This window comes from Indicator indicator, chromosome 3 (assembly GCF_027791375.1).
Source record: "Indicator indicator isolate 239-I01 chromosome 3, UM_Iind_1.1, whole genome shotgun sequence".
NCBI classification, from domain to species: domain Eukaryota; kingdom Metazoa; phylum Chordata; class Aves; order Piciformes; family Indicatoridae; genus Indicator; species Indicator indicator.
This window is the reverse complement of record NC_072012.1, coordinates 41,167,074-41,194,997: the sequence shown is the minus strand read 5'-3', so window position 1 is coordinate 41,194,997 and position 27,924 is coordinate 41,167,074. Positions and strand designations below refer to the sequence as shown.

The following is a 27,924-nucleotide window of genomic DNA, read 5'->3' as shown; positions in this document are numbered from 1 at the left end:
AGGTTATTTCAACAGATGTTAACAATACTCTGAAGATGAACACTAAGTATCTTCCCAAAGAAGAATAGGAGATACTTTTGCATTAGATATACTTTTGAAGCAAAACTGTCACTGGAAGGCTTTATAGTTTGGTTTACCTGACGCTTGATTGTTCAGAATCATAGTTTGATGGACTCATTTGTATGGAGTCCCTGCATCTGTAATCTCAAATTTGTATCACTAAATAAATAAACTGTAGATAGTAATTCAACTTAAGAGTCTTGCCATGGGGCAAAAATCTGTTCCCATCCAGTATTGTGATTGATCATAATTACCACAAAACCTGGCCTGTGTCTTGACATATTTTTAATGGAAGTCATAAATGTTGCCTTCTGAGCTATACTGCAGGTTAAATATTGGTTTCTCTTTCTGAAGGATCTTCAAGAGCTTTATCAGCTCTGCTGGTAGCATCGTCATTCTCCTTGTTTGTTAGTGGTTCTGCTTCCTTTAAGTCAGCAGTCTTCTGTGCTTTTAGCTTCTCTTCTTCTAACTTCTTTTCTTTTGCCAAAAGCCTGTAGTTAATGGTATTGCCAATGAACAACCAGATACTGGCCACGGTCACAATTGCTCCACAGACAAAATACATGTACTGATATTCACCGGTAACATCCACTAACCAACCTGAAATACAAAGACAGCAAGAGAGAAAAAGAGTCTTTAGAATAGGATATCCAACGTGACTTAGATCTTTCCCTAGGAGAAATATTTATACATTGCCTGGTTTTGAAGCTGGAGTAGAAAATCCTGTTCAGCACGTTCGAACTTTCTTATATAGTGTAATTTTAACAAAACCTGTCTTAAGTCAAGCTAGCAATTGTCATTGGACTTACTGACAACCATCAAATATTGAAGAACAAAGCAAGCAGAGCTTAACAGATAAGCTTTTCATTCTTTCATTGCCTTATTACTTTATTCACCTCCTAAGTTTGTTTCCTATTGTTTTAGATTGACTGGCTGACACTCACAGTGGCTGCATACAGACAATAGAATGAAGAGGTATGTGTCTTTTGAAGATGCTGTCACTGTGTATCAGATGCTTTCTTCTCACTTGTATTTTCCTGTGACTGGTGAAAGAGATAGAAAGGCTTGTCCCTTGAGCTAGCATGCTCAACTGCTGAATTTGAAATTATGAAGCCTGTACCTAAAGATTACGACACACCTCTGAGATTAATTTGGTCATGACAAGGAAAATAAAATATAACTGTTCTGCCACTTTATGAGCCATTTTTCTTAAATTTTCCCAACTCCTAAGTCAAGACTTGTATGTATCCAAGTGTTTAGCTCTAAACTGTGCCACACACTATGGTTGAAATTCACAGGATAATCTGCACACTTCAATTTAGTATGTATTCAGATGCTTTTTCTGGGTTGAAGCCATAATGCCAGTCTATTCATCTGATACACATTTACAAGCAATTAAATTATTGTAGTCTTTTCTTTATTTCACAGGCCTAGTATTAAGAAAAACACAAATAGCACTGCAAGTGTATAATTCACCTATTAGTATAAATAGTACAATTTACTATTTTTCACGGATGAGTAGTCTCATAAAACTGCATGATTAAAAACGAAATTCTGGATTAACAGAATAATAATTAAAGGATATGAACTACTTAGAACTGAAATTTATCTTTTCCATTTGTTTCCCTTTGTTGTCTCTATTTAACAAGACAAATCAATTATTCACACAGTTATAGCACAAACACACACTTTTCAAAACTCCTGGAAAGCTATTATACTGAACAATAAATAGCTGCCTATGCTATTTCTCCATAAATATTAAATTTGATATCTTCAGAGTTAACACTGATTTCAGAATCTGATTGAAAAGGCTGGACTCCAGCTGTCACAGGCTCAGTCTCCCCACTAGGTGGCACAGGAAGAGTCTGTGTGAGGAGAACATCATCTGTTCCACCATTACCAAAATGAATTTGTATGCTAAACGGTGAATCATGGAGTATCTTCAGGATTAGACATTTACTTGCACTAATATTATTGTTATGAGGTGCTATTTTCATTGAAATATGGTAATCTTTAAAATACTTCTTTGATAAGTGGAAATGTTTCTTAGGCACATATAATCTTGACTTCTGTGGCACTGTTTATGTGGGTATAGTGCATATTCACAAAAATTTCACTGTCTTTATATATTCATATTGTTGAGCTTACACTGTAACACATACATTTAACCAATACTTTTCAATAAGATTTGAGCACCTGTTTCTTTAGTTTCTTGTATCATCAGAAGCCTCAAGATCATAAAAGTTAATTACAGTATTACTAAATACTGACTAAAAAGATAACAAATGGAAAACGATTCAGATGAGATTCTTCAATGCTTTTGGTGATAGAAGACCAAAAATTATGAATGTAGTTGAAGCTATACACCTAGGTTCCCTTTAAGCTCCCCTCAACAGGGAGAAGTTGGTAGGTAACATTATCATCTTTCAGTTAGTCCACGCTCTGAGTCACATATCTGTTGTCTGCAGAAAATAAAGTACTGGCTGCAAGCAGGGATGTGGTGTGCAGTCATGTCAGGGAGCAACACTGCATAGCACTGTCCTGATATTCCACTGTGCTTGCATCCTGCCTACTCAACTGGGCATGCCCCAGTCTGTTCTGGCACATCCCTGCTAGTTTGCTCTCTCTAGAAATGCTAATCCTCTCCATTTACACACACACACAATATGGCTATTTTTAAATTTAAGTGAGTGCTCGTCTAGCTGTCGCTAGGTTAGAGGTGTCCTAAACCACTCTGAGAGATCCTCACAAAAACTGAGCAGTGGATTCAGCCAATTCAGGAAAGAAAGAACTGTGTGGGCAAAGATCAAATTGGAGCTAAATGCATGTAAATCAAGGTTGCAAAGTTAGCACTATGTGATATCAGGAAAACATACATTTGTGATCTGGATTTATTATCCAGCAGAGATAATGCTCTGAAACTACTGCAGATTCACACAACGTATGTCTTTAGACTCTCCATTGGATCTGCAGCTGTAAAGCCCAAAGGTAATTGAGGCAGTGCACTGCTGCTACACTACATTCCTAGACACAGTGGAAATATTTAATAGCAGTAAGAACAACGTTTATATTAATTCAATGCTATATTGCAAGATTACGAAGTAAAAGAGATTCTTACCTCCCAGAGGAGGCCCTATGAGCACAGGGCAACATTCCACAATGGTGACAAGTCCAACTGCACTGGAAAATCTGGCTGCCCCAACGAGGTCCATCAATGTCTCAAAAAGAACACTGCTTACCATTCCAAATGCAAACCCAAAAAACACAGCATATATCACCAAGCCAGTGTAATTTGTTGCCAAGGGGCACAACATATGACAGACGCCATTGTACAAGACAGCAAAACTAAAAAAGTACTGAATCTTTGGCCGGATAAACCTGGAGTTTGCTACAAGTCCCATTGAAGGCCTAGCAAACATGTCTACAAAGGCTAAGATAGACAGCAAAAAAGCAGCAGAATATTCATCAATGCCCTTGTGCTTGGCATAAGGAGCCAAGAATACTATTGGAGCGAAGAAACCAATAAACATAATTACGTTTCCTGACAAATAGATCAGAAACCCTCTGTGTTTGAAGAGGGACAGATCTAGATATTTATTAATCGTTTGCCAAAAAGACTTCTTGTTGTTTTTGTTCAAGGTAGACTCTCCTGTTCCTTTTTCAACATCTTTTTTCACAGGAGGGGCTGTTTTCGGTCCAACAGGTCTCATAAGTGACCCAGCCACACAGCAGTTCAAAAGAAGTCCTCCCAGAATGAGAAAGCTTCCTTTCCAACCAAAGGCATTGAAGAGAAACTGATTGAGAGGTGCCAGTGTGCTCAGAAACACTGGACTTCCAGCCATGGCCAATCCATTAGCAATGGGACGCTTCTTATAGAAATACTTGCCAATCATGGTCAAGGCAGGCTGCAAGTTGAATGCTAAACCCAGACCTAAACAACACATAAAGACAGTATTAGTGCAGGTCGTGCACTGAAAAAACACAAATCACACTTCTTTCAAGTAATTTATAAAATGACCAATATCTAATCCAATTATTTCCAATGAAGACAGAAATCAACCAGAGATCAGAGAATGAAACTGAGCTTCATTGCTGGCTATGTGTGTTAATGCCAACTGTGTCATGGTGGCATTCTGCCATTTCCCCCTATCGTACTTCAATAAAACCCAAAACTCCTTGTGTTTCAGCAATGATAGAGATGGGGGAATCACAGAGGTGTGATGGTATCAGTGTCTTCACTTACCATTTTTATTTTCACTGAACTATAATGCAATTCTCTTTTGGTTCATTTCACAAAGTTATTGAACGTCACCTCAGCTGCAATGAATGCAGAGTGTATTTAAATGCATAAATCTCCTTATTTCTTATTTCCAGTCCTACTTAAGATCAAGCCTGTGTACAAATGTGGAGCTGAAAAATGGCTAATTATTTTGGAACTCATTCAATTCCACTTCCCCAGGTATGGAGGTAATAACTAAAGTTGGAAGAGTTCTAGAGGACATACATGGCAGCAGACTACGCATCTCCACATTAGCTGAATGTATAAAAATGAATCTCTAGGCCTTCTTTCACTATTAAGATATCTAGGTAGAAAAGTCTAAGCAGCTATCTGCTGAATGACACAGAAATTTTCTTGCCTGTGGGGCCTATTCCTGGACCTCAACTTAATTTTTCCAGCAGACCCCAAGTTTAGGACGTGTAATAAGAAGAGCTTTAAGAAATAATCACTGAACCTATTGTGTGTCTAGGGCACAGTGGTCATGAAATAGACTTCTCAGTTGTTGGACAAGAGAAGGGTCAGCAGAACAGCCAGTTGGGACTTCTGGCAGGCAGACTTTGGCCTGTTTGGGAGACTGGTGGACAGAGTCCCTTGGAAGGTAGTCCTGAGGGGCGAAGGAGTCCAGCAAGGCTGGACACTGTTCAAGAGGTGACTCTTAAACACACAGGGACAGGCTGTCTCCACATGCTTAAAGACAAGTTGGTAGGGAAGAAGGCCAGTTGAGCCAAACAGAGAGGTTTGGTTGCTGCTTAGGGAGAAAAGGAGAACCTATGGTCACTGCAAGGAGGGGCAGGCCACTCAGGAGGATTGCAAGATTGTCGTGAAACTATGCAGGGAGAAAATTAGGAGGCCCAAAGTCCAGGTGGAAACTGATATGGCCTGAGCTCTTAAAGAGAACAGGAAATGCTTCTACAAATAAATTAGTAACAAGAGGAGGACTAAGGAGACTCTCTGTCCTTTGTTGGATTCAGAGGGAACGTCGTGGTCAAGCATGAGGAAAAGGCTGAGGTACTTAATACCTTCTTTGCCTCAGTCCTTAGTAGAAGGAGCAGTTGTTCACTAGATACCCAGCCTCAGGAGCTGGAAGATAGGGATGGGGAGCAGAACGAATCCCCTATAGTCCAAGAGGAGATGGTTAGTCACCTGCTGCTCCCCTTACACAAACAGATCTGTAAGGGGCCAGATGGCATACACACTAGGGTACTGAGGATGCTGGCAGAAGTGCTCACCAAGACGCTTTCCATCACGTACCAGCAGTCCTGTATAAGTGGGGAGATTGGCAAATGTGATGACCATCTACAAGAAGGGTTGGCAAATGTGACGACCATCTACAAGGGGAACTACACATGTTAATCTTACTGCAGTGCTGGGGAAGGTCATGGAGCAGGTATTCTTGAGAGCCATTATGCAGTATGTGCATGCACTTCCTGATGATGATGATGATGAACAGGCCCAGTCAGCATGGGTTACTGAGGGGCAGGTCCTGCTTTACAAACATGACCTCCTTCTATGGCAAGGTGACCCGCTTAGTGGATGAAGCAAAGGACTTCAGTAAGGCCCTTGACACTGTTTCCCACGGTATTCTCTGGGATAAACTGCCTGCTTATGGCTTGGATGGGTGGACAATTCACTGGGTTAAGAACTGTCTGGATGGCCAAGCTCAAAGAGCTTGGTGAATGGAGTTAAATCTACTTGGTGGCCAGTCACTAGTGGTGTTCCCCAGTGTTCAGTATTGGGGCCAGTTCTCTTTAATAATCTTTGTCAATGATCTGGACAAGGGAATTGAGTGCAGCCTCAGTAAATCTGCATATGACACTAAATTGGGTGGGAGTGTTGACCTGCTTGAGGGTAGGAAGGCTGTGAAAAGAGATCTGGACAGGCTGGATTGACAGGCCAAGGTCAATTGTATGAGGTTTAGCAAAGCCTGCACTTGGGTCACAGCAACCCCATGCAACCTACAGGCTTGCAGAGGAGTGGCTGGAAAGTTGCCTGGTGGAAAAGGACCTGGGGGAGCTGGTTGACAGCTATCTGAACCTGAGCCAGCAATGTGCAACAGTATGCTGGCCTGTATCAGGAATAGCGTGGCTAGCACGAACAGGGAAGTGACTGTGCCTCTGTACTTGGCACTGGTGAGGCTGTACCTTGAATACTGTGTTCAGTTTTGGGCCCCTCACTACACTGAATTGCTGGAGCATGTCCAGAGAAGGGCAACATAGCTGGCGAAGGGTCCAGAGAACGAGTCTGCTGAGGAAGGGCTGAGGGAACTGGGATTGTTCAGTCTGCAGAAGAGGAGGCTGAGGGAAGATCTCATTGCTCTCTACAACTACCTGAAAGGAGGCTGTAGTGAGGTGGGACTCAGTCTCTTGTCTCTAGAAGAAATGGCTTGAAATTGTGCTGAGGGGGTTTAGACTACATACTAAGAAAAATTTCTTTATGGAAAGAATGGTCAAGCATTAGATTAGGTTACCCAGAGAGGTGGTTTTACTGTCACTGGAGGCGTTCAAGAAACACATGGTCATGGCACTTTGGGACATGGTTTAATGGTCATGGTGGTGTTAGGTTGATGGTTGGACTTAGTGATCTCAGAGGTCTTTTCTAACCAAAACAATTCTATAATTCCATGACTTATTTAGTGCCAATATAATGATCTTTAATATAGGAACAAGTGTTATCACATTTATCATATTCATTTATTACCTCCTAATATTTCACCTCACCTGCCTTCCTTATTTTTTAGAAAAACACTCCCACAGCTTTTGATAAGGCGTTTATTTTATTTACTTTATTGCCTCAGGCAATATCCAGGCCTTTGATGATATATGAATAATTTTATTTCAGGATTGACTCTGGGGGTTTTTAAGCCAAAACATACTGAACTGGAAGTTCTTATGCTTTTCCATGATAGTAGATGTGTGTACAAACCTACAGAAAGCTGGTACTAGCTTTTGTATTTTTACTAGAATTCTGCTAGTCTCTGCCATCTTTTTTTTTTTTTTTTGAAGTGTAACATGATTGAAAGCTGAAAGAATGAATGCAAAATTCTACATAAATAACTGTAATAAGTGCTGTCACGAACCAATCAATTTTTATAACATAATTACAAGGCAGTGTGGAACAGTACATACATACAACATTTATTGAATAAAATAATCAGTTGCTCTTAAGATATCCTAAGAAGTAAGTTAATACCACACCAGATAATTTAAAGGATTTGATAGTTCAGGTAGCTGAAATGAACAGATCTTGCTGCCTTCCTGCTTTGCATTTGTACAATGCCTTGCACAGTGTGTTCTTGATCAGGAACCTTCACTGGTAGAACAGTGTTAGAAATAATTTAATATAATTCAGTATTGCCTTATAAACAAGATTCTTACCTCCAACAACCCCAATACATATATAAAGTTCCAAGACACTATTGCAGAAAGAAGAAGCAATCATTCCAAGTGAACACAGGATACCTCCTGCTATCATCACAGGTCGGCTACTATATTTATTCACCAAAATGCTGCTTATAGGACCTGTTGGTAGAAAGAAAATACCTTAATAGGTAACAGATAACTCCATTATACATGTCTCTGTATTTAGGATCTGTTAGAAACCTTTCCTCTTTGTCCTGGAAAATGTTTAGCTTTTTCTATACCAATTTGTACTACCCTCTGAGTTTGCAGACACGTTAAGTCTGGCTCTGGATATATTGCCTCCATGACAATATAAATATTGATTAGTTATGGAGATTGATAGAAATATTAAAGACATCAGACAAGTAAGAAGGATTGTTACAGTTCACAAGCAATCAATACTGAGATCAGTCAATGCAAGTTTTGAACGTGCAAGGTCTGAAGAATTTCAAAACTCCACAGAGCAGGCAAACAAATTAATAACTGACCATAATACTGTAGCACATCCAGTGCTTAAAAGTACACACAGGTTTACACAGATTGCCAAATCAGAATGTAAATATCTGGCCACTGAGGCTCATATTCCCTTACCTCATTCAGAATGTTAATGACCAGCAAGATGACTATAGGTTGTCTGACAAAATCTAAGATGTGGTTTAGCATGAAGATATATAAACTTAAAAATATTGCTACAAGTCCATTTTTCAGTTTCAAATGCAATTCACTTTATGGTGTAATTAAATCCATGTTAAACTAACAGCCACTGTGCAATTTAGCATGACATGCATTATATGTTTTTCAAATGACCATGACTAGAATAGATGGTATGCTACATATCAAGGTTAAGAGGTTGTCAAAGCTCTTTAGGTAAACTTGCATACCATCTGACTGCACTATATTTGGCCTAAACCATTACAAATAGTCTTGCTTTTGCAATATCTAAACCTATCCAATTCAAAAATAAATAATGATAAAAAATTAAATAAACCCCAAAACATAATAAAAAGCAATAAATTTCAAACTCAGGATAAAGCTGGCACCAGGCATAAAGTGGAATGCCAAGCTCTGCATCTGATTTCAATGCAAATCATTCACTGCACTGGTTACAGGTTTAAGTCTCTCTTTTCATTAATATCTAAAGGAATATATTCCAGAAATCCCATGATGTGAAAAACTCAAATCCAACTAATTCAAAAGTGCATTTTCATAGATACAGTGTTAGACTCCACCATTTGAATTACCTTAAAATTATTACAAGTCCTACTACAGATACACTCTAAATGTTAATTACTACTTGCACATTAACAACAGAAGTCTTCAGCATATGACAAATGATCCATTTTTTAGCTTCTTCCTTACTAAAATAAGCTTCTAGAACAGTGTTGCCCTGCATCTTCCCATCTTTTTTAGTAGTTTGTGAATCCAGAGGTCAGTTTGAAATTAACTAGACTGAAAAGTGAAGATTTGAATGATGTTTATACCTTACAGTTTGTGCATTCATTAAATAGCCTGGGTCTTGAGGAGTCTAGGAAAGCTCCTACAGGCTCCCTGTCCAGGCAGCACAGACACTGGGCCAATACACTCAGCTTTTCACCAGTAAAAGCAATTTATCCTCTTGCTCAGGCAACTATACTGCTCAAGGTAGGTGAGGGTGTAGAGGATTAACAGAGAGGATTTAGAGATTAACTGGGAAGGTAAAGGATGCTCAGTCTGAAGGCATTAGGGCTCATCTTACAGATACATAAGCAAAGGACGTCAGGCTCTGCTGCCCAATGAACTGCAGCTTAAGCATAACTGTATATTGAAACCAAAAAACTTAAACATCCACAGCGTGGAATGGCCCACCCCATATACAGTAGCCCAGAGATGTATTACAAGACTTTACATTGCATGTTATATTATGAGATACCTAACATTTATTTTGTGCTTTTCACCCCTTCTGACTCAATGGACCACCAGGTGAGGACCAGGAGGGTAAAGTCTCTCCCACTGTAAATAAAGATCAGGTTCAGGACCACCTGAGAAATTTGATCATACATAAATTTATGGGACCTGGTGAGATGCATCCCAGAGTCCTGAAGGAATCTGATGTAGTTGCAAAGCCATTTTCCATAATATTTGGAAAGTCCTGGCAGTCAGGCAAAGTCCCTGGAGACTGGAAGACGGGAAACATTGTGCCCATTTTTAAAAAGAGGAGAAAGAGAGAGAACCCTGGAAATTACCTACCTGTCAGCCTCACCTCTGTGCCCCTCTGTGATCATGGAACAGATCCTCTCAGAAGCTATGCTGAAGCACATGGAGGACAAGGAGGTATTTGAGACAGTCAGCATGGCTTCACCAAGGGCAAGTCCTGCCTGACCAACCTAGTGGCTTTCTACAGTAGTGTAACTACATCAATTGACAAGGGAAGACCAACAGATGTCATCTGTCTGGACTTCTGTAAAGCCTTTGACATAGTCCCCCACAACATCCTTCTCTCTAGAGAGATACGGATTTGATAGGTGCACTCTTCAGTGGATAAGATATTGGTTGGATGCTCACATTCAAAAGGTAGTGGTCAAGAGCTCGATATCCAGATGGAGACGGGTGACAAATGGTGCCTCTCAGGGTCTGCACTGTGACCAGTGTTGTTCAATATCTTCATCAGTCATATAGACAGGGAGATTGAATGCACCCTCTGCAAGTTTCCTGATGATACCAGGCCAAGTGGTGTGGTTGACATGACTGAGAGGTGGGATACCATCCAAAGTGATCTAGACAGGCCGGAGTGGTTGGCTCAGGCAAACATCATGAGATTCAAAGTGCAAGGTCCTGCACCTGGCTTGGGGCAATCCTTGGTACCAATACAGGCTGGGGGATGATGGGATCAAGAGCAGAAAAGGACTTGGGGGTACTGGCGGATGAGAAGCCGGACATGATACAGCAATGCGCACTGGCTGTCCAGAAAGCAAACTATATCCTGGGATGCAGTAAGTGTGGCCAGCAGGTCAAGAGAGGTCTACTCTGCTCTGGTGAGATCTCACCTGGAGTATTGTATCCATCCCTGGAGTCCTCAACACTGGAAGGACCTGTTCAAGCAGGTCCAGAGGGCGACGATGATGATCAGAGGGCTGGTGCACCTCTCTTATCAAAACAGACTAAGAGCGTTGGGGTTGTCCCTGCTCACTGCAAGGGGGTTGAGGACCTTTGAGGACCCTTTTCAGATTATTGTTTGCTTAGGGGCTTGGGGAGGAGGTTTATTTTTAGTGTTTGGCTGGTTGTGGGTTCTGGGGTTGTCCAGAAATGGCAAGCTTTCCTGTCCTTCGAAGGAAATAATTTCACACTGAACCAAGAAAGCTGCATCTCTGCAGATCCTAAGTGTGGTGGTTCAGCCAGGACTGTAAGTTACAGCTTTTCAGATCAAAGCATGCAATGTTAGCCTCACCTGCAAGATCTGTTAGCTGAGGTCAAACATGGATATATTAATTTCTGTAGGCAATGGATAAACAGAGGAAAGACAAAGCTGGGTCTGAGCACTATACTTTCAAATGACCTGAATCTGGAATGTATTATGAATTTAAAATTCCTTTAAAGATAATATTCTCTTTGAGATGTTTTCCTTATGTTAATGATGTGCATTTACCACCACAGCTCCATTCAATTTTAGGTTTTATTTTAGTATATTCCAGTATTTGCATTTAAAATTTGGGCATGTGGAAAGTATTAATTTTTCTATAACTGTAAAGTTAGTTTAAGCTTACTCCCTAAGTTATCTATGAACTGTTCCAATCCAGTGAGTAGGTTAAACACTTCCTGTATGCACTTGGCTTTGGACTCTCATAAAATAATGCATATTCATAACTTAACATATATGAATCTACATAAATTCGAGATATTTGTCTGTCATCATAAACTGTATAGCCATGTACAAGTGTTATTTCACATCTAGCAGCATCTATAATTATTTAGGTAATAGTCATATGACAGTACATATCTATATTCCTTGTGTGTGTTTTTTTTTTCTTTATAATAGGAGCAAGATTAAGCTGTTTAAGTACTGTAAAACTACCAAAATCATGCTATAGATTCATGCACACTAATGCACTAAAGGACTGCTGGATCTCTAAGTCTACCTTCCTGAAGCCTGAACTAACTACACAACAGATGTTAAATCAGGAAGCCCATAAGAATATTTACTCTGATCTGTCCCTCAGCACCTACAAACCATCAGCCACAAAAGACTATCCACTCCCTAAACCAAATTTAAGATCATTATCATAATATGCTAACAGTCTCCTGGCTATATTTCTGGTTTCTGTCTTTCTGTGTGAGGCAACTGACCAGACTGTGAGAAGGGATAAGCACAGTTTCAGGAAGGGCTGTACAGAGGGAAACAAATGCTTTAGAAGACAAGGAAAAATAGCAGCTTTTCAGATTAATTGTCATGTGTCAAGGGAAAGATGGCAAAAGTCATTTCACCTCTCTGGGAGAGGTTTCTAATGTTTTTTATACAATGCCTACAATAATGTGACACTTACATGCTGTTTTGATGGCTCAGCAGAACACTTGCTTGCACATCTGTATTGTGCAAAATGTGCAGACAAAGCTACTCTCACTGGTCTTCAGTGAATACCAAGATCTCTTGGAAGAAACATATTGCTTACAAATGAGGTTAATTATTTTCTCTAACAAAGGTAGCAATATTCCATAGTTTCCTCTCACTTCCAAGTTTAACTTTTTAATCACCATTTAAAAATCTTTTTTCTGCTAAGCCATGCTGTTTTAAATGAGAAGCAAAAAAAAAAAAAAAAAAAACAAAAACCCCTACATAACTGGTAACAGATTTTAAAAGCAGATGTTTAAAAAAATGAGTTTCACCCTTAAAAAATGCTTATTGTGCTAATATTGTTTCAATATAACTTAAACATCAAAGTTTTTTTTTTCCTTTTTAAAGGAATGTACTGTTCAATATTTTTGTGGAAATGAATAGGCGGCTTAAACTAGGCATTACAAATGTAGTATTTTTTCTCATATAAAATCATAGAATCACAGAATTGTTTTGGTTGGAAAAGATCTCTAAGATCATCAAATCCAACCATTGACCTTATGCCACTATGGCCATTAAACCACGTCCTGAAGAGCCATGTCCACACATTTCTTGAATACTTCCAGGGACAGTGACTCCATCACCTCCCTGGGTAGCATATTCCAATGCATGGCCACTCTTTCCTAATATCCAATGTAAATCTCCCCCGGCACAACTTGAGGCCATTTCCTCTTGTCCTATCACCTGATACTAGAGAGAAGAGACTGGCCTCCACCTCATTACAACCTCCTTTCAGGTAGTTGTAGAGAACAATGAGGTCTCTCCTCAGCCTCCTCTATTCCAGACTAAATGATCCCAGTTCCCTCACCCATTCCTTGTAACACTTGTTCTCTAGACTCTTCACCAGCTTTGTTGCCCTTCTCTGGACACTCAGTATGTATACAGTTACATTCTCAGAGATCACATCAATATACTCACATCCATCCATTTATTTACATTTTTCAGCTCTTAAGAAAATATACTCTTCAAAAATGTTCTGACTCTGGAGACAATGAAACAACTTTGTATCTAAGTATCTCTAAAAGCTTAAAGGATGCTAATCAGGTAGCAGTATTTCCATTTCATAATATCATGAGGTAAAACAGGCAGAGCAGTTTTAAGTCCATGACATAGAATAAACAAAGATTTATTCGGCAAATATCTGTATTTTGCTTAATTCTCAGGTAGAATAACATTTGTAACTCCAAATGTATAAGGTACAATCCATTAACTCATAAGAGGAAGAGAATCTAGGACACCAGAATTCTTGCTTCCTTTTTCTCTTTTCCATCAATCTTTTTCTTACCAACATGAAACCCCAAAAAACTTGTATTTTAGGCAGTTCTCCTGTAAATAGACATGACTTTCTCTGAGGGATGAAAAGATGATCTGCATCTTAACTGCATTATAATCAGTCAGAATAGTTACAATAATAGGGCTTAGTTTGGAGAAGTTTCAAGCAGCCATAATTGTTGAGGTTTTTTACCTCCATAATGAGGATGTCTTTGGGCCTACTCTACATTTGCAATCACTGTAGGAATGAAAGTTTCTTTTAAAAATATATAACCTAGGCTTTAATATTTAATTTATTCATCCTGTTTTGATTTCTCACTGCTATAATATAGAAATGTAATTAAAGATCATTGACAACTGTAATCTGTTTCACATACAGACAGTGCATTTATGCTTTTTATATTGCTACTTTCATTATTTTTAGTATGGAACTAGAGATTAACCTTCCTGATATAAAAGTAATTTTTCAAAGATATATTGATAATGTCATACAGTGTTCATGGTGTCATTGATCCAAAGCAAGCTGAAATGACTCATTCTGAGCAGTATGACATTTATTTAAATAAAGTGAATTGCTGAAAGAAGTTGAAAATAAATGCAATAATAATATTTCAAGTTGCACTAATGCAATATTGTAGATTACAACCTGTCAAGCCAAGTGATTTAAACACAAGTTTTAGCCATCTGCTCTGCAGAGTCAATGCAGCTATTTTCCCAGTCCAACTGTACTTTTTATTTCTGTTTTCTGCAAGGTTGTTTCTGTTTCCTGGAAGGCTTTTTCTTTGTCTTTTTACAAAACCCACTTGAAGGAGCTGATTTGCTTTGTTTAGCAAATAATCATTAATATTTTGCCTTTTCTTTCACTTTAAAACAACTTTTTCAACCACAAACACTTTAAGTAAGTATGCAGTACTGCTATTGGAATGTTGTCTCTGGCATCCAGAGGAAAAGCAGCTTAAAATTGATTCCAGTTACATTTTAAACCTGTTCATTAAGTTGGAAAACACTTTTAAAATACACTGCTTTTCTCAAGAAGAGAAGCAGACAGAAAAAAAAAATCCAAAGAATTATTGATGAATTTGAAAATATTAGTATGTCATGCAAACAGCTACATGTTAGATTCTTTATCATATTTATTTGAATGGTAACCTCTGTTTCTCATACATGTTTGTGTATCAGCAGTGAGGGTAGCAGAGTTCACCAATCCTTGGAAAGCTTTCTCTGTTATCTGTTATCTGGAAGCATGTTTTTTCTCCATCTCATATAACATTTACAACTGGCCATAGCGATTCCATAAAGGTAGATAATATAGTAACACTGACAGAAAGCACAGAGAAAAAAAGATGTTTTTGCAATAAATATCACCAAAAATAAATTACTAACATTGAGCTAGGGTCACTGAACTATGAATTAAGACAGCTCAGCAGCCAAAAGTACAGCATGCTGGGGAGTAAGCAACCAGGCACTCAACCATACATCATATTTTGCTCACCACTTCCCCACCTGTAACAACGTTTCCTCAGTGTCATTACTGTGAATTCATATATTCTCACTTGTGTCCTGAAGGGTGCTTCCCTGTATTCCTTGGTTTGCTCATGGCATGTGGTTCTCATGGGGTCTCTTTCCCTGTCTGCTATATAAACAGCTATTCTCCTTTGTATTATTTTGTATTACTTCATTACATTTATTGGGGGTATTCTGTTATCTTATCTGCCTTCCAGATCTTCTTTCTCCTTGTCCCACCTGGGGTGGGCTGGGGTTGCAATAGTGGTTCAGAGTGGGTCTAACCATCAAAAGTTTTTGTTGGGGTTTTCTCTTTTCATTCCCTCCCAGTTTTTATGTGGAGCACTTGCTTGTGAGGACAGGCTGTCTTAAACCAGGACATCACTAATTTTACAAAGTTGGAAAATTGTCCATTTTTTAAGGAAGGAGTAGCCATAATGATTATTATTTACATGGACACATACCAATGCTTTAAATTAATTATCATTTGCACGCTCTGCTACATTGCTACATGCTCTGCTATTCTTTTCATGAAAGGCTAAAACACTCGATCATAAAACAGAAGACTTTACGATGATTTATGACATTTCTTTTGAAATTAGCAATATGAAACTTCATAATATTTAATAAGAAATTAGTGTAATTCTGTGAGCTGCTAAACACTCAGCAGTTTTCAGAAATATTTATGGTCACCAACTAAAACCAAAAATTCTGTCCCAAAATTAAGTATCCAATTTTCACATTGATGCATTTATTGTGATATGAAGTCAGATGCAGCAAAACATTTAAAACATTTTAGTGCTTTTTTAAACTTTCCACATGTTTGTATTCCTTTTACCTTCATTATCACTGGTTAAACTGAAACCCATACATAGGTATTTTTAAAAACTAGTCTTTCAACTTGGAAAAGAGGAAAAAACAAGAAAGAAGAAAGGAGGGAACAGACTAATGACAAGATGGAATCAAATAACCTATAAGAAGACATGCATATAAATAGAGGCATTATGACACCAGGCACATGTTTTCACAAAGTGGCCTGCATGCCTCTGTAATGGGGATAGCTCAAAATAACATCAGCACATGATATGTGCAGTGCAAAACAGTCTTTCAGAAAAATGCCTTTTTCTTCTCAGAAAAATCATTCAACCAGCTTGTAATTTTAGCAGTAGAAGTCCTATCAACATGAACATCAGAAAATTCAATGGAAAGTATGAGGTACTCAGAAGAATTAATAATGTCCTGCAGGACAAAAGACAGCGAATTTTTAAAACTTTGTATTTACCAGCAATAAACTCCTCTAGGCTTGCATAAATCTCCACTTAAAACAGCCTCTCAGACAAAAAAAAAAAAAAAATAAATAATATTACTATTGACTTGCATAATAATAACTTATGCCATTAAAGGTTATTGCTCCTTCAAATGAAGAAATAAACAAGGACTTAGTCATTTTTCCTCTCTGGAAATGTGGTAAAGATAATAACACTAAAATATAAATATTAGTAAATATCATTCTCTGTAGTAATAGTTAATATTAAGGTATTAATAACAAACTTCACTAACTTTATGTCCTTTTCATAGTTTCGCTAGGAATTTCAAGAAGCATAACTCTAAGTATAAAAATGCTTCAATGAAAATATTTGTGGTTTTCTTCCAAAGGTCTCACCCCTGAAGTATTCATCTCAGTGGCTGCTCCTTCTTTCTCTGCTGATGGTTGCAAGAGAAAGACTTAGTTCAACGTGGCAAGATTTGTGTTTGAGGATTTTTACGGAAAGAAGCATCACATTTCTGAAAAGGTTAAAAAAAATCCTATTTAATATGGCTGCTTTCAGGGAACAAAGGAAAATTAACACTGACTGGAAACCAGAGGTTAATTTGTAGCTATCCAGTAGTTCTGCTAGTTTTTCTATCTTTTAAGTAATCTTACTAAAACCTGTTATGCCCAGATATAGAGACTACATATCCACACAATCACACACACAAGAAACCCCTCCCAGAATTCCATCATTTTCCCTCACCTGATTATTGGAATCCTAATGATATAAAAGAGTTGTTTCTTTCCTGGCATGATGGAAAGTACTCCATTTATAAGTATTTTTCACAGATTTTCACAACATACTGGAGGAATGGGAAGAGGGAGGGAGAAGAAAGAATAGGGAAGAGGAAGGGGAAGGGAAAAGGAAGAACAAAAGAGGAGAGTGAAAGAAATTAATTTGTGTTTCAAAGATATAATAAAAAATGGAAATGGAGCAATCTCATTAGGTTCTGGCAGCTAAAGGATTTAGAGTGCCAAGTGAAGATAATGGTAGTATATTAATGGGACCATATCAGGTACAGAAGTTGCATTTTTCCCAGTATTCTGCAAAAGAGGCAGCTGACAAACTCAGGTGGGGTATAAATGTGACACAAGTACACTCAGTTTTCAATGGAGAATGTGAATCTTTGGGGGTGTTTGTGATTTTTAGTTTTGTTTTCAGACAAGTGAAAAAATAAAATGTATATTAAGAAAATTTGTGTAATTATAGAATGATATGTAAAGGTAACCCTGAATATTTTGCCTTCCAGGTCAAAAATCCTGAAAGCAATACAAACTGTTAAATGGCTAGAAACATGAGGGAAAAAAAAATCAAAGCTAGAATAACAAAAAGCCAATATTTATCGAGAGATTATCATCTCGATCAACAACAGTAATAAGATTTGTGTGACTTTTTTTTTTTTCCAATGCATTTCTTTGTTTCAGCTGTGCCTTAATCAGCAGCCTTTATTACAACCTGGAGGAAGCAGAGCCTTTGAAGACAAGTGAACAAGTCCAGAATTCTGAAAGCATCCCACGGTTTCAGATTAGCAAATTTTCTTACCTAAACTGTATACAATCCACATTTAGCTGCTTTAGAAAATTAACAATCTTCAGGAGAATATTTACTGATTAACCAATAATTTAAAAAATTAGGTCTAATCTCTTCTCTCCTCATTCTTTTTCCCTTGCTTCTCCCTAGTCTTCTACAGCAAGATACACATGCCTGAGAATAATACTCTATCTAACAGAAAGAAAGAGAACAGAAAGATAAAACAGATACTTTTTTTTTTTAATATATATATTATCTGAGCAGGTGTCAGTTTATCCTTGCATGTTCTTATACCCAAACCACACACTTTTTGCGACTGGAGTCAAATTTATCATCAAGCTGACACTTTCAGATTTCCATCCACACAGAAAAAAGCTTTGCCTGATGGGTCTTTCAAATTTTTATGTTTTATGTTTCCTATGTGTATTCACATGCCACTTCTTTTGTTGACTAGATCAACAAATACACCTTCCAAGCACTGTAGTCAACCAATCAAAATCTGTAATTCTTTCTAAAACACAGATGGCTACGTCCCATTGTTTCACCTGCTATAATGTCAGAATGAAATATTTAAGAATTTTCAATATTTCACCCAAAAGTGACTACCCAAAATCTTTGCATGGATTCATCTTTACAGTATAACACAATCCACAGTTTTCATTAAAAAAACACAACCACCAGAAAACCTATCAGCCATGATGAGAGAAGAGAAAGGAATATGTAAAACTGAACCATGATGACTTGCTTTAATGAGGGGAGAAAGCATCCCTTCCCCCATCATAACAGTATTTCATAAAATATGACCAAGTAAGGAGTGAAAGAAGCATAGAAAATTAGTAAAGGAAACTTGGGATTTCTGTATAGGAAAAGGAATATATTATGATTGAGTCGAAAAAGATTATGGCATCTGTACTTTGCCTGGACTAGAGAGGAAACAGCAGAGGCTACATCTCCATATACAGAGTTTTCTGAAAATGGCAGGGGGTGAAAGGCTGGGGGTAAGTCTAGATCAAGTCTGCTTACGTGAAAAGTGAAAATTTGAGCTTGGCTGCAAAAAACAATAAGAAGTGGCTTGGTGGCCAGGTGCCATCTTACTGCACTTGAAAATAGTATTTGTGTGACTTTCGAACCAGGTGTATTTGCTTAACTGGTGTGAGCAAATAAAAGGATTGATCATGGGCAAAAACCTTATTTTCCACTGAGTAATGTCAAGCAGCTTACTTCTAAGCATCATAAATTCAAAATAAATGAGTGCCCATTAAAATACAGGCTTCTCATGATTTGTATTACAGATGCTGTCTAAATATCATGCATTCCTGGAGCCACCTTTCATCTAAGGAGTTGTTGATATTCTTCAGCCAGAACCTATTAATATAACCCAATGAAACACATCTGCTTCTGCAAGGATTTGACATGTGTCTACGAGGAGAATATTACTTAGGTTTACTAATGAAAGAATTAAATTCTTCCCACAGGAGGAACTATGCTTCTTTTTAACTTTTAATACATCTTACTGAAAAGCAGTTGGTTAAAAAGTTGACTGATCTAGGCAATATGCATAGCTGAACACTTTGTCTAGTAATTTTTTTTTTTTAACATCAGAAGAAATGATCCAGAAGAAATTCTATGATACAAATTTGTCCTTGTCTTAATCCTATATGCCACTTCAGCTCTGTTTCTCTGAGCACAGGGTCAAGTGCTTTGCTCTTTGCGCTCAGATTACTGTTTACATTTGAGTAAGTAAATATGAAAAGCTTCCAAATCACAATGGCAATGGCTTATATAACCTTGCACACTCTTTGCACAAGTATAAACTACAGTGCTGTGTGAAAGACAAGAGAATCACTGCCACATGTGCTACAGTTTGTTAATTTAGTATAAGACCAATTGCTGAACTGTGTTGCTTACTATTGTATGTGCAGTCACATAACACATATTGGGTCTTGCTTTGAGATAAATTGCCCCTTCACATTCTGGAAAGTGTAGTACTTATGCAAGTACATTCCACAGGAAAGAGGGGGTTTGTACAGGGTTCCAAACTGTTCTTTGGGTTTTTTCTTAAATTTATTTTCTGCAACTTTCTATGACAGTCAAAAACCGTTTATCAAAACTGACTCTTCAGGTCACAGAATCACAGAATTGTCAGGGTTAGAAGGGACCCCAAGTATCATCTAGTTCCAATTCCCATGCCATGGGCAGGGACACCCTCCACTAGATCAGATTGTCAAGTCACATCCAGCCTGCTCTTAAAAACATCCAGGGATGGGGCTTCCACCACTTCCTAATAAAGACACAGCTGTTTGGGCTCTTTGACATATGTAATCTTAATAGAATAACCCCATTAGATGCAAAGCAAAAAACTGCTTGTATGGCACATATATTTATCTACACCCTGCCATATGTGATCACTACAAAAATCTTCAAAATTAATCAATGAATCAGTTAAAAGAGTGTTCAAAGTAATCATAAAAGACAAATTTAAACCACGTCAGTCTTTTCCTTTTGTAGTTCCCCTGGCATCAGCATAAACCCCTCACCAAGTCCCTTCCACTTACCTCTGTAGTTAACAACTATAGATTTACATATCTTTACAAACTCAGCTGTTGCCATTTGATACTTGCTTAAAAAAAATCTTATAAACATATCAGTACAACTCTGTTTCCCTTCAAAATAAACATGGGAATAGTTCTTAGGCACTCTAAAACAATGGACAAATAAAATTCTATAATAAGTTCTTTGTAAAGTGCTGGGTTTATTATTTCATTTGAAGTGCTGGAGTGATTACAATGGTATACACAGACTTTTCCTTCCCCACAGTACTTCTCTGGTATCTGCTCAAATATCTATCAGTTGTGCTAGACCATTGTTTCATTACCTTTGAATTACCTGATACACATCACAAATACAACCATTGTATGATCCAATGATATGAAAAACTATATGGGAACTAATCCAACGTTGTTAGTACACACATTCTTTTGTCAAAGTTTTGCAACCACAATGAATATATCAAAGACTTAAGTTAGTCCCTTGATACCTTTCCTAAACAAACTCAGTTTTAGCCCCTTAGAAAATGTATCTTATGATGCATGTTGTTTATTATTGTTTGACTTTGACCTTTTACTTGAAACTAAATGGGAAAGAAAAAAAAAATCTTCTTTGTAGATAAAAAAGCTGTCAATATTGATTACTTACAGAAATCCCCAGCTATAAAACCAAATGAAGATCAAGACAAATAGAAAGTTTTAGACAGGAAAGGAATGCTTAACTAATTTTCATTATGTAATCCACTTTGCTTACTTGTATGTAAATGAGAACTGTTTAAGTAAAGGGTTTAAATTAGGTAAGTTACCACAAAGATTTCTATGATATTCATCAAATCATTACTAATAACTTATGGTTTGGATACAGAAGGAGCTTCGTAGAAGCACAGTGGGAATTCTTTGTCTTTTAACATCTGTCTAACAATTATTCAAAATTCACACAAGTCTACAACAAAAGACAAAACCTGCTTATTTCTTTTAGTGGCAGCATGTCCTTAACATTAAGACTGGCTTCCTGAGTGTGGCTTGGTAGATTCCAGTAAGAACTATGTTTCATAAAAAGCTGACAAAATGAATCCCCAAGAGACATTGCATGTTCAACAAGTAGAGCATATCTGATCAGTCAAACATAACAAACTGCAGAGAAGAATGTAAAATATGCAAAATAATCTACAACAGATCTACCTTATTTCATCTTTCTTCCCATGACCATTTTAAAGACTGTTTTCTAAACATTAGGGAAGCTCTATGTCTAAAACAGACATTGCTACTGCAGAACACTGCCCTACAAGGTACAGTTTTACTGAAACTCAGTCTTCCAAGAAATATAAGAAGTGTCTGTATTGCCCTGCAAGAGATTTTGTCAGCCTTCCTTAGTATTCAGGTCTTCTTTTTTAAAAAAATGAACTACTGTAAATTCATCATATTTTTGTTACCCTTGATACCTTTTTTTTTGCACTTATCTCCATTCTCTGTTCTTGTGTCATCTCATTATGACTTCTTTTCTTTTATCTGCAAGTCTCAAATTAACTTGACATAGATGTTTTACATATATTTTAGGCTAAACGTGCAGTATTCCCTCATGCCCATGAGGCATTCAGAAAGTTGATAAGTTCTGCTTTCAAGGACACTCTAAATGAGGTTATTAAAATTCAACACTTTGCATATTCTGATGGAGAAAAATGCTTGTCCCTGACATCAAAGGACATAGGTTAACTTAAGAAAGCTTCTCAAACTCCTTATCCACGGCCACTGAATTCCTTGCGCTAGTATTTGTAAAACCAAAATAAGAAAATGTTACCATAAGGAAGAAAAGTGTAGGATTCCAGGTCCTGTCCAAAAGTAAAACACCATGACCATCTGTTTGTGTTACGTGGATTTCGCAACTGTCATCTCCACTGTGCACGCCATTTCATCTTCACAGCAATATCACCACAACACCCACTGAGACAAAATCACAAATATTTTGAACATACCATATGATATGTTATTTTCCAAATTAATATTTGACAAAGTCAAAGTGAGAACTCGCCTATAAGCTACTTCTGTGTTGTCACCTGAAAAATCCTTTAAGTGTTTGCTACTGTTTGGAAATACTTAACCTAAAACTTGAAAAATTTTAAAAACGCAGAAGAAGTGAGAGTAAGCTATTAAATGCTGCATGTTTAGCTTATAAACATGTTTTGGAAAGTGGTAATGGCCAAAGGTGCTTTTAAAACTACTTCCTTAGAAATATAATCTCTATCAACCTTTTTGTTTAAATTGACCTTTATGCTTTTGAACTTCAGTAAGACTGTCCCACATTTCACAGCTGGGTAAGGCTTGAAGGATTTATCAGCTTTCAAGCTAGTCTCTCTAGCTCAATATCACAACTAAAAAGCTATTTTTGAAAACAAAACAAAACCCATACACAAAAAAAAACCAAACCCAAACAACAAACAAACAAAAAATCAAACAAACAAAACCCCAGCAAACAAACAATCAAAAAAACCAAAGGGGAATTATCCTTGGAAAAATGACAGAAAAAGAGTTAAGACAAGCGAGTAAGCCAACTGCTTTTTCTCTAAGGAAATCTAAAACTCAAGGTCAGCTGTGTCTGAAATCACCAGACCTGTCACATGGTTTTCATAGTTGCCACTAAGGCTCCTATCAAACCTACACTGAAAGTAATGAAAACATTTTCAATGGAAACAGATTGAGCTCTGATAAGAAGCTCTCTAATTACCTTTGGCTGTTAGCACTGAGCAAAGTGAGAGAAGTTTTGAAAAAGAATGAACTGAGAGAACTTGAGGTCAAATGTATTTGATTTGTTGGTTTCTTTAATCCCTTAATCCCTGTGTGTGTTGCAGCAAAAATATGTCTCTGTAAGTATATGAATAAATATACAGTTTATGTATCTTAGAATACAGAATCACAGAATGGTAGGAGTTGGAAGGGACCTCTGGAGATCATCTAGTCCAATGCCCCTGCTAATGCAGGTACACCTACAGCAAGTTGCACAAGAATGTGTCCAAACATGCATACATGTTTTTATATGCATCTGCTTTCCTATGTATGCAGAAACACAGGTTGCCATGTCAGGATAACTCACCTAATTCCATTTTATCCTAGCTTCTGTCCTACAGTAGCAAAAGTTTGTTGGTCTCAGTCACAGTTCCTTGGGTATAGGAGTCCATCACAAAACTATCACCCTTAATTTAATGCAATTGACAGTCTCTGTTCAAGAGAGGCTGAAGGAGTTGCCATGGAGACTGAATGATTGCTCTTCTCCAGAGGATGCTTTTTTCAAGCATTAGCTGAAACGTAGAGGCTTTGCAACACCTGAAACCTTGATTACATCACAGGATCTTGCTTTTTGTGACAGCTTTTTAGTAAACCCTTACAAACATCCAGTAGACATGGGGACAAAAAAGACAGTTAACAAACAAAACCAAAACCCAACAAAAACATGTATGAAAGTGCACATTATGCCAGATTGAGAGAGGAAAAGAGTTTCATATTGATTTATCAGATTTGTCACCTCTGCTTAGTGCTTTCCTAACAGGGTGAATGCTGTGCTTGACCTATTTGCTGGAATTAACCAAGACTGCAGGAGACCATATGGATTGCCAGATGGTCTACTATAATTTAATGCCATTTATTCTAAGTATGAAGTAAGTGATAAACATAATTAACATTCTTTTAGCTCCTTACTGGATGCCTTTTATTAGGGTTTTTTGTGCCTTATTTTTTTCTCAGGCATTGAAAGTTAAGTTAATATCTTTTCACTGAAACACAGATGCCAGCTAATTACTGCAAGAGGCTGCAGCCTCCAAAGCAAAGGGTGTCACACAGACTCTGACTTACCCACTGACCCCACTGTGATGATTAATAGGTTGAATGCTAAGCTGTAATGAGGATGACAGATCTTAGATGTTTTCAAGTTACCTTAATTAGTAATATGATGAACAGTGTTTGTCTCAAATGTACATACGACACTTCGTAGTAAACAACACATCTCGTACTCATGGTCTGAACGTGCAACTTACACTACAGCACATCAAATGCTAAGAAATCAGGCCACTTTCATGGAGTAAAAACAATGGAGTAAAAACAATGTTTTTCCTGATTGCTATTTCATATTCTGCCAGTGATTGTCTAAATGGCCTGTTTTTTAGGAAGTCGTTCCAGAGAAGCTATGGCTTCAAAGAGTGTTTATATTAATAAGGCAGGGTCGTCACACTCAGCATTTTAAAGCCACAAGCCTGTAACAAGATATCCAAACAACTTTGCTTGCTGTTCCTGTGCTGATGGTCTTCATAGTGCTGAGGTAGGTGGTAGGAGGCTGGATAGTAAACCATTTTGTAATTTTTAACATGAATGCATAGGTGAAGTTAGTGTGCTGGTTATGCAGAAGAGAAGAATTAGAGAAGGGCAGAAGTATTGGATGCTTTGTATATTTCATGAAAAACTGTTCACATTCAAGCTAAAAATGACCACAGAATCATAGAATCAACCAGGTTGGAAGAGACCTCCAAGATCATCCTGTCCAACCTATCACCCAGCCCTATCCAATCAACTATAGCATGGCACTAAGTGCCTCATCCAGTCTTTTATTGAACATCTCCAGGGACAGTGACCCCAGCACCTCCCTGGGCAGCCCATTCCAATGGGCAATCACTCCCTCTGTGAAGAACTTCCTCCTAACATCCAGCCTATACGTCCCCTGGCACAACTTGAGACTTTGTCGTGTCGTTCTGCTGCTGGTTGCCTGGGAGAAGAGACCAACCACCACCTGGCTACAACCTCCCTTCAGGCACTTGTAGACAGCAATGAGGTCTCCCCTGAGCCTCCTCTTCTCTAGCCTAAACAACCCCAGCTCCCTCAGCCTCTCCTCATAGGGTTTGTGTTCCAGGCCCCTCACCAGCTTCGTTGCCCTTCTCTGGACACGTTCCAGTACCTCAACATCTTTCTTGAATTGAGGAGCCCAGAACTGGACACAGTACTCAAGGTGTGGCCTGACCAGTGCTGTGTACAGCTAAATGCCCTGTGTTTTACATCTGTGCTGTTAATAAAACCTGAGTGAATTTTGAGGTGACAGAAATAACATATATGAAATGTTGGTCAAAGATTAAAACAAAATAACAGCACCTGCACTATATAGCAAATTTGCTGCTAGAAAATTTAGCTCCAATTAGAAAATGTAGCAAAAAAAGTGTCCAGGTCAGAAGTCAGAGCATAGGGAAAGCATGTACACCTCACAGTGCAAGTGCTGATCCATCCTTTAAAAGCAACTACATTAGAAAGGACCTGAATGTGATGAGACACACCTGCTCTTTTAATTCACTCGTGATAGTGTTAGTTCAACTTACTTCCCCTTGTGAGTTCTGTGAATCATTTGGGTGTTTTTGCTAGTTCTACAAAATTCTTTAGGATTCTCTACTTATATTATGATTTCGTACTCACATATAAAAAAAAAAAAAAAAGGATCAAAATATCTGAAGAGCAAGCTTTTGTTGATTTTGACACCTCTTGGCAAGATGTTTTTATAAGGTCTCAGTCTCTGTCAGTATTTGAAAAGAGGATCCATGTTTCCATCCCATCAGCTGAAAATTATTTACCTGAGGTGCTTAAGCAATGCTATGCTGTCTGCAGCTTCATTTTTATAGTCAGAGGGGAAAAGCAGGTATTTAGAGAAAGCAACTCAGGTAACCTGAATTCCTCTTTGTAGGCACCTACTTTTTTTCTCTGATTGCTGAAGGAGCTAGGGTTATTCAGGTGACAAAACTTAGGTTGAAATCCATGCTAAAAACAAGACTTCATGCTTCTTTCAATATGTTGTTTACTGGATCTGGCAATACTATACTTTCCTATTGTGCACACATCACTTCTGAAAAATATTGGAGTCTTCAGTGATTAAAGATATTGCCACAATGTTTTCAGTCTCCATGTATATACATTTATACATAAACATATACATATGCAAATATAATCATTCAATTGCCCCATCATTGCAAACAGTCTGAGATCTTCCAAGTGGTTACCTTATAACACCCAAGAAAAGGGCAATGCCACAACCATTGCCTGAAATAACCTCCTAATCAGACCTCTGGACTGCCTTTAAAAAGCATTTTGCTTCGAGTGTCAGACAGCTCTCATCAATACTTTAAAGAATTAAAATGAAATTCTAGAAGAAAGAAGAAATAAAGTAGGATTTATCAGTTAGTCTTTGAGGTTGACAGACTTATAACCTGCCAAAACAAGTCTGACACTTCATACTTAAACATGGCTTTATATTTAAAATCCTTTATCATTTGTCTTGTTCTTTACTTGCATGCTCACAAGAAAAGATAGATACCAGAGAATTTATGTTCACTGCTTATTCAAGTCCCATGAATAAGACTGTCTGTATCTTAGCTATCATAATGATGGCATGTATGAAACGTGGCTCTTGGCCTAAACAGAAGGTAGGGTTTTGTTTTAGAACAAACAGGGACAAGACACAAAACCTCCCATCTATAGAGGAATATTGGTGCCTGACTAATGATCCAGGCAGTGGATAGTAAGCAAATCTTCCCATCCCACAAGCAGTTACTTCAGCATTGCTTTGTTGGAAAACGTGACTCTCAAAACCTGTGAATTTAGGGCATGACTGTAAAACAAAATTAGCTAGAGGAGCAAACAAAGGGCTGAGAGGAAAACAAAAATGAAGAGAATAAAAAATGTTTTAAAAGATGAAGTAAACCATACTTTAATGATTATCTGGCTACCAGTAGTCTCTGATAAAATATAATAGAAAAATAAGCATGTATTTCAGTAAATTCTTTAGGTAATAATGACAAAATCAGGTAGTAATTAACTTTAAATGCTTTAAGACCACAGGAAAAAACAAAGTGTTATATTTGCAAATTTCACAAATGTCTTACCTCCTGCATACATGACAGCCAACATTATCGATGATATCCAGGCTATCTCACTATATGATGTGTGGAAGATTTCTTGTATTTCTTTGAAGAATACTGTGATGGCTTTGGGGAATGCATAGGAAAATCCAATGGAGATAAAAGCCCCAAAGACCACAACCCATCCCCAACCTCCATCTGGAGGTGGGTACTGTGGTGCTGCTGCTGCTGGTGGCATTTTTGGTCTCTCTCTCTCCTTCGACTAGGCTGAAAAAGAAGAGGTGAAACAAGGTTTCAAACAATTTTCCTCTTTTCTTTATCAAACATCAGTATTCAGTCATCATCTGAAGGGATTACACAGAATCCTCAGAGCACAGACTAATTTCAGCTCTCACAGGACCACAAAACAGAGTACCTGTTTTAACAAGCAAAATGTTCTTCAAAAAAGGCTATTTACAATATCCTTTCAGCATGTGACAACTGTTACAAATCACTGAACTCAGACATTGAAGTTGCAATTGCCATTAGTCACTTATTGGAAAGCGATGTTTTTGTTGTTA

The 27,924-nt window shown here is 37.8% G+C and overlaps 1 protein-coding gene across 1 annotated transcript; it reads right to left on the bottom strand.

Moving 5' to 3' along the window:
• Window positions 1–388: 388 nt before the first annotated feature.
• On the bottom strand, window positions 389–27,602 carry SLC16A7 (solute carrier family 16 member 7). Its single transcript, XM_054399643.1, has 4 exons — window positions 27,389–27,602; window positions 7,714–7,857; window positions 3,179–3,991; window positions 389–660 (listed from the first exon to the last, which is right to left on the bottom strand). Exons 1-4 carry the CDS (start codon window positions 27,600–27,602, stop codon window positions 389–391), a joined length of 1,443 nt encoding a protein of 480 aa, XP_054255618.1.
• Window positions 27,603–27,924: the final 322 nt, after the last annotated feature.

Bases quoted from the DNA above. Each gene is read 5' to 3' on its own strand.
- SLC16A7 (XM_054399643.1), bottom strand. From the start codon at position 27,602: ATGCCACCAGCAGCAGCAGCACCACAGTACCCACCTCCAGATGGAGGT. The intron at 3,992-7,713 runs GTAAGAATCTTG...TGTGTTGTTTAG, and splicing joins ATGTATTGGGGTTGTTGGAG to GTCTGGGTTTAGCATTCAAC. The intron at 661-3,178 runs GTAAGAATCTCT...TTTGTATTTCAG, and splicing joins CATAGGGCCTCCTCTGGGAG to GTTGGTTAGTGGATGTTACC.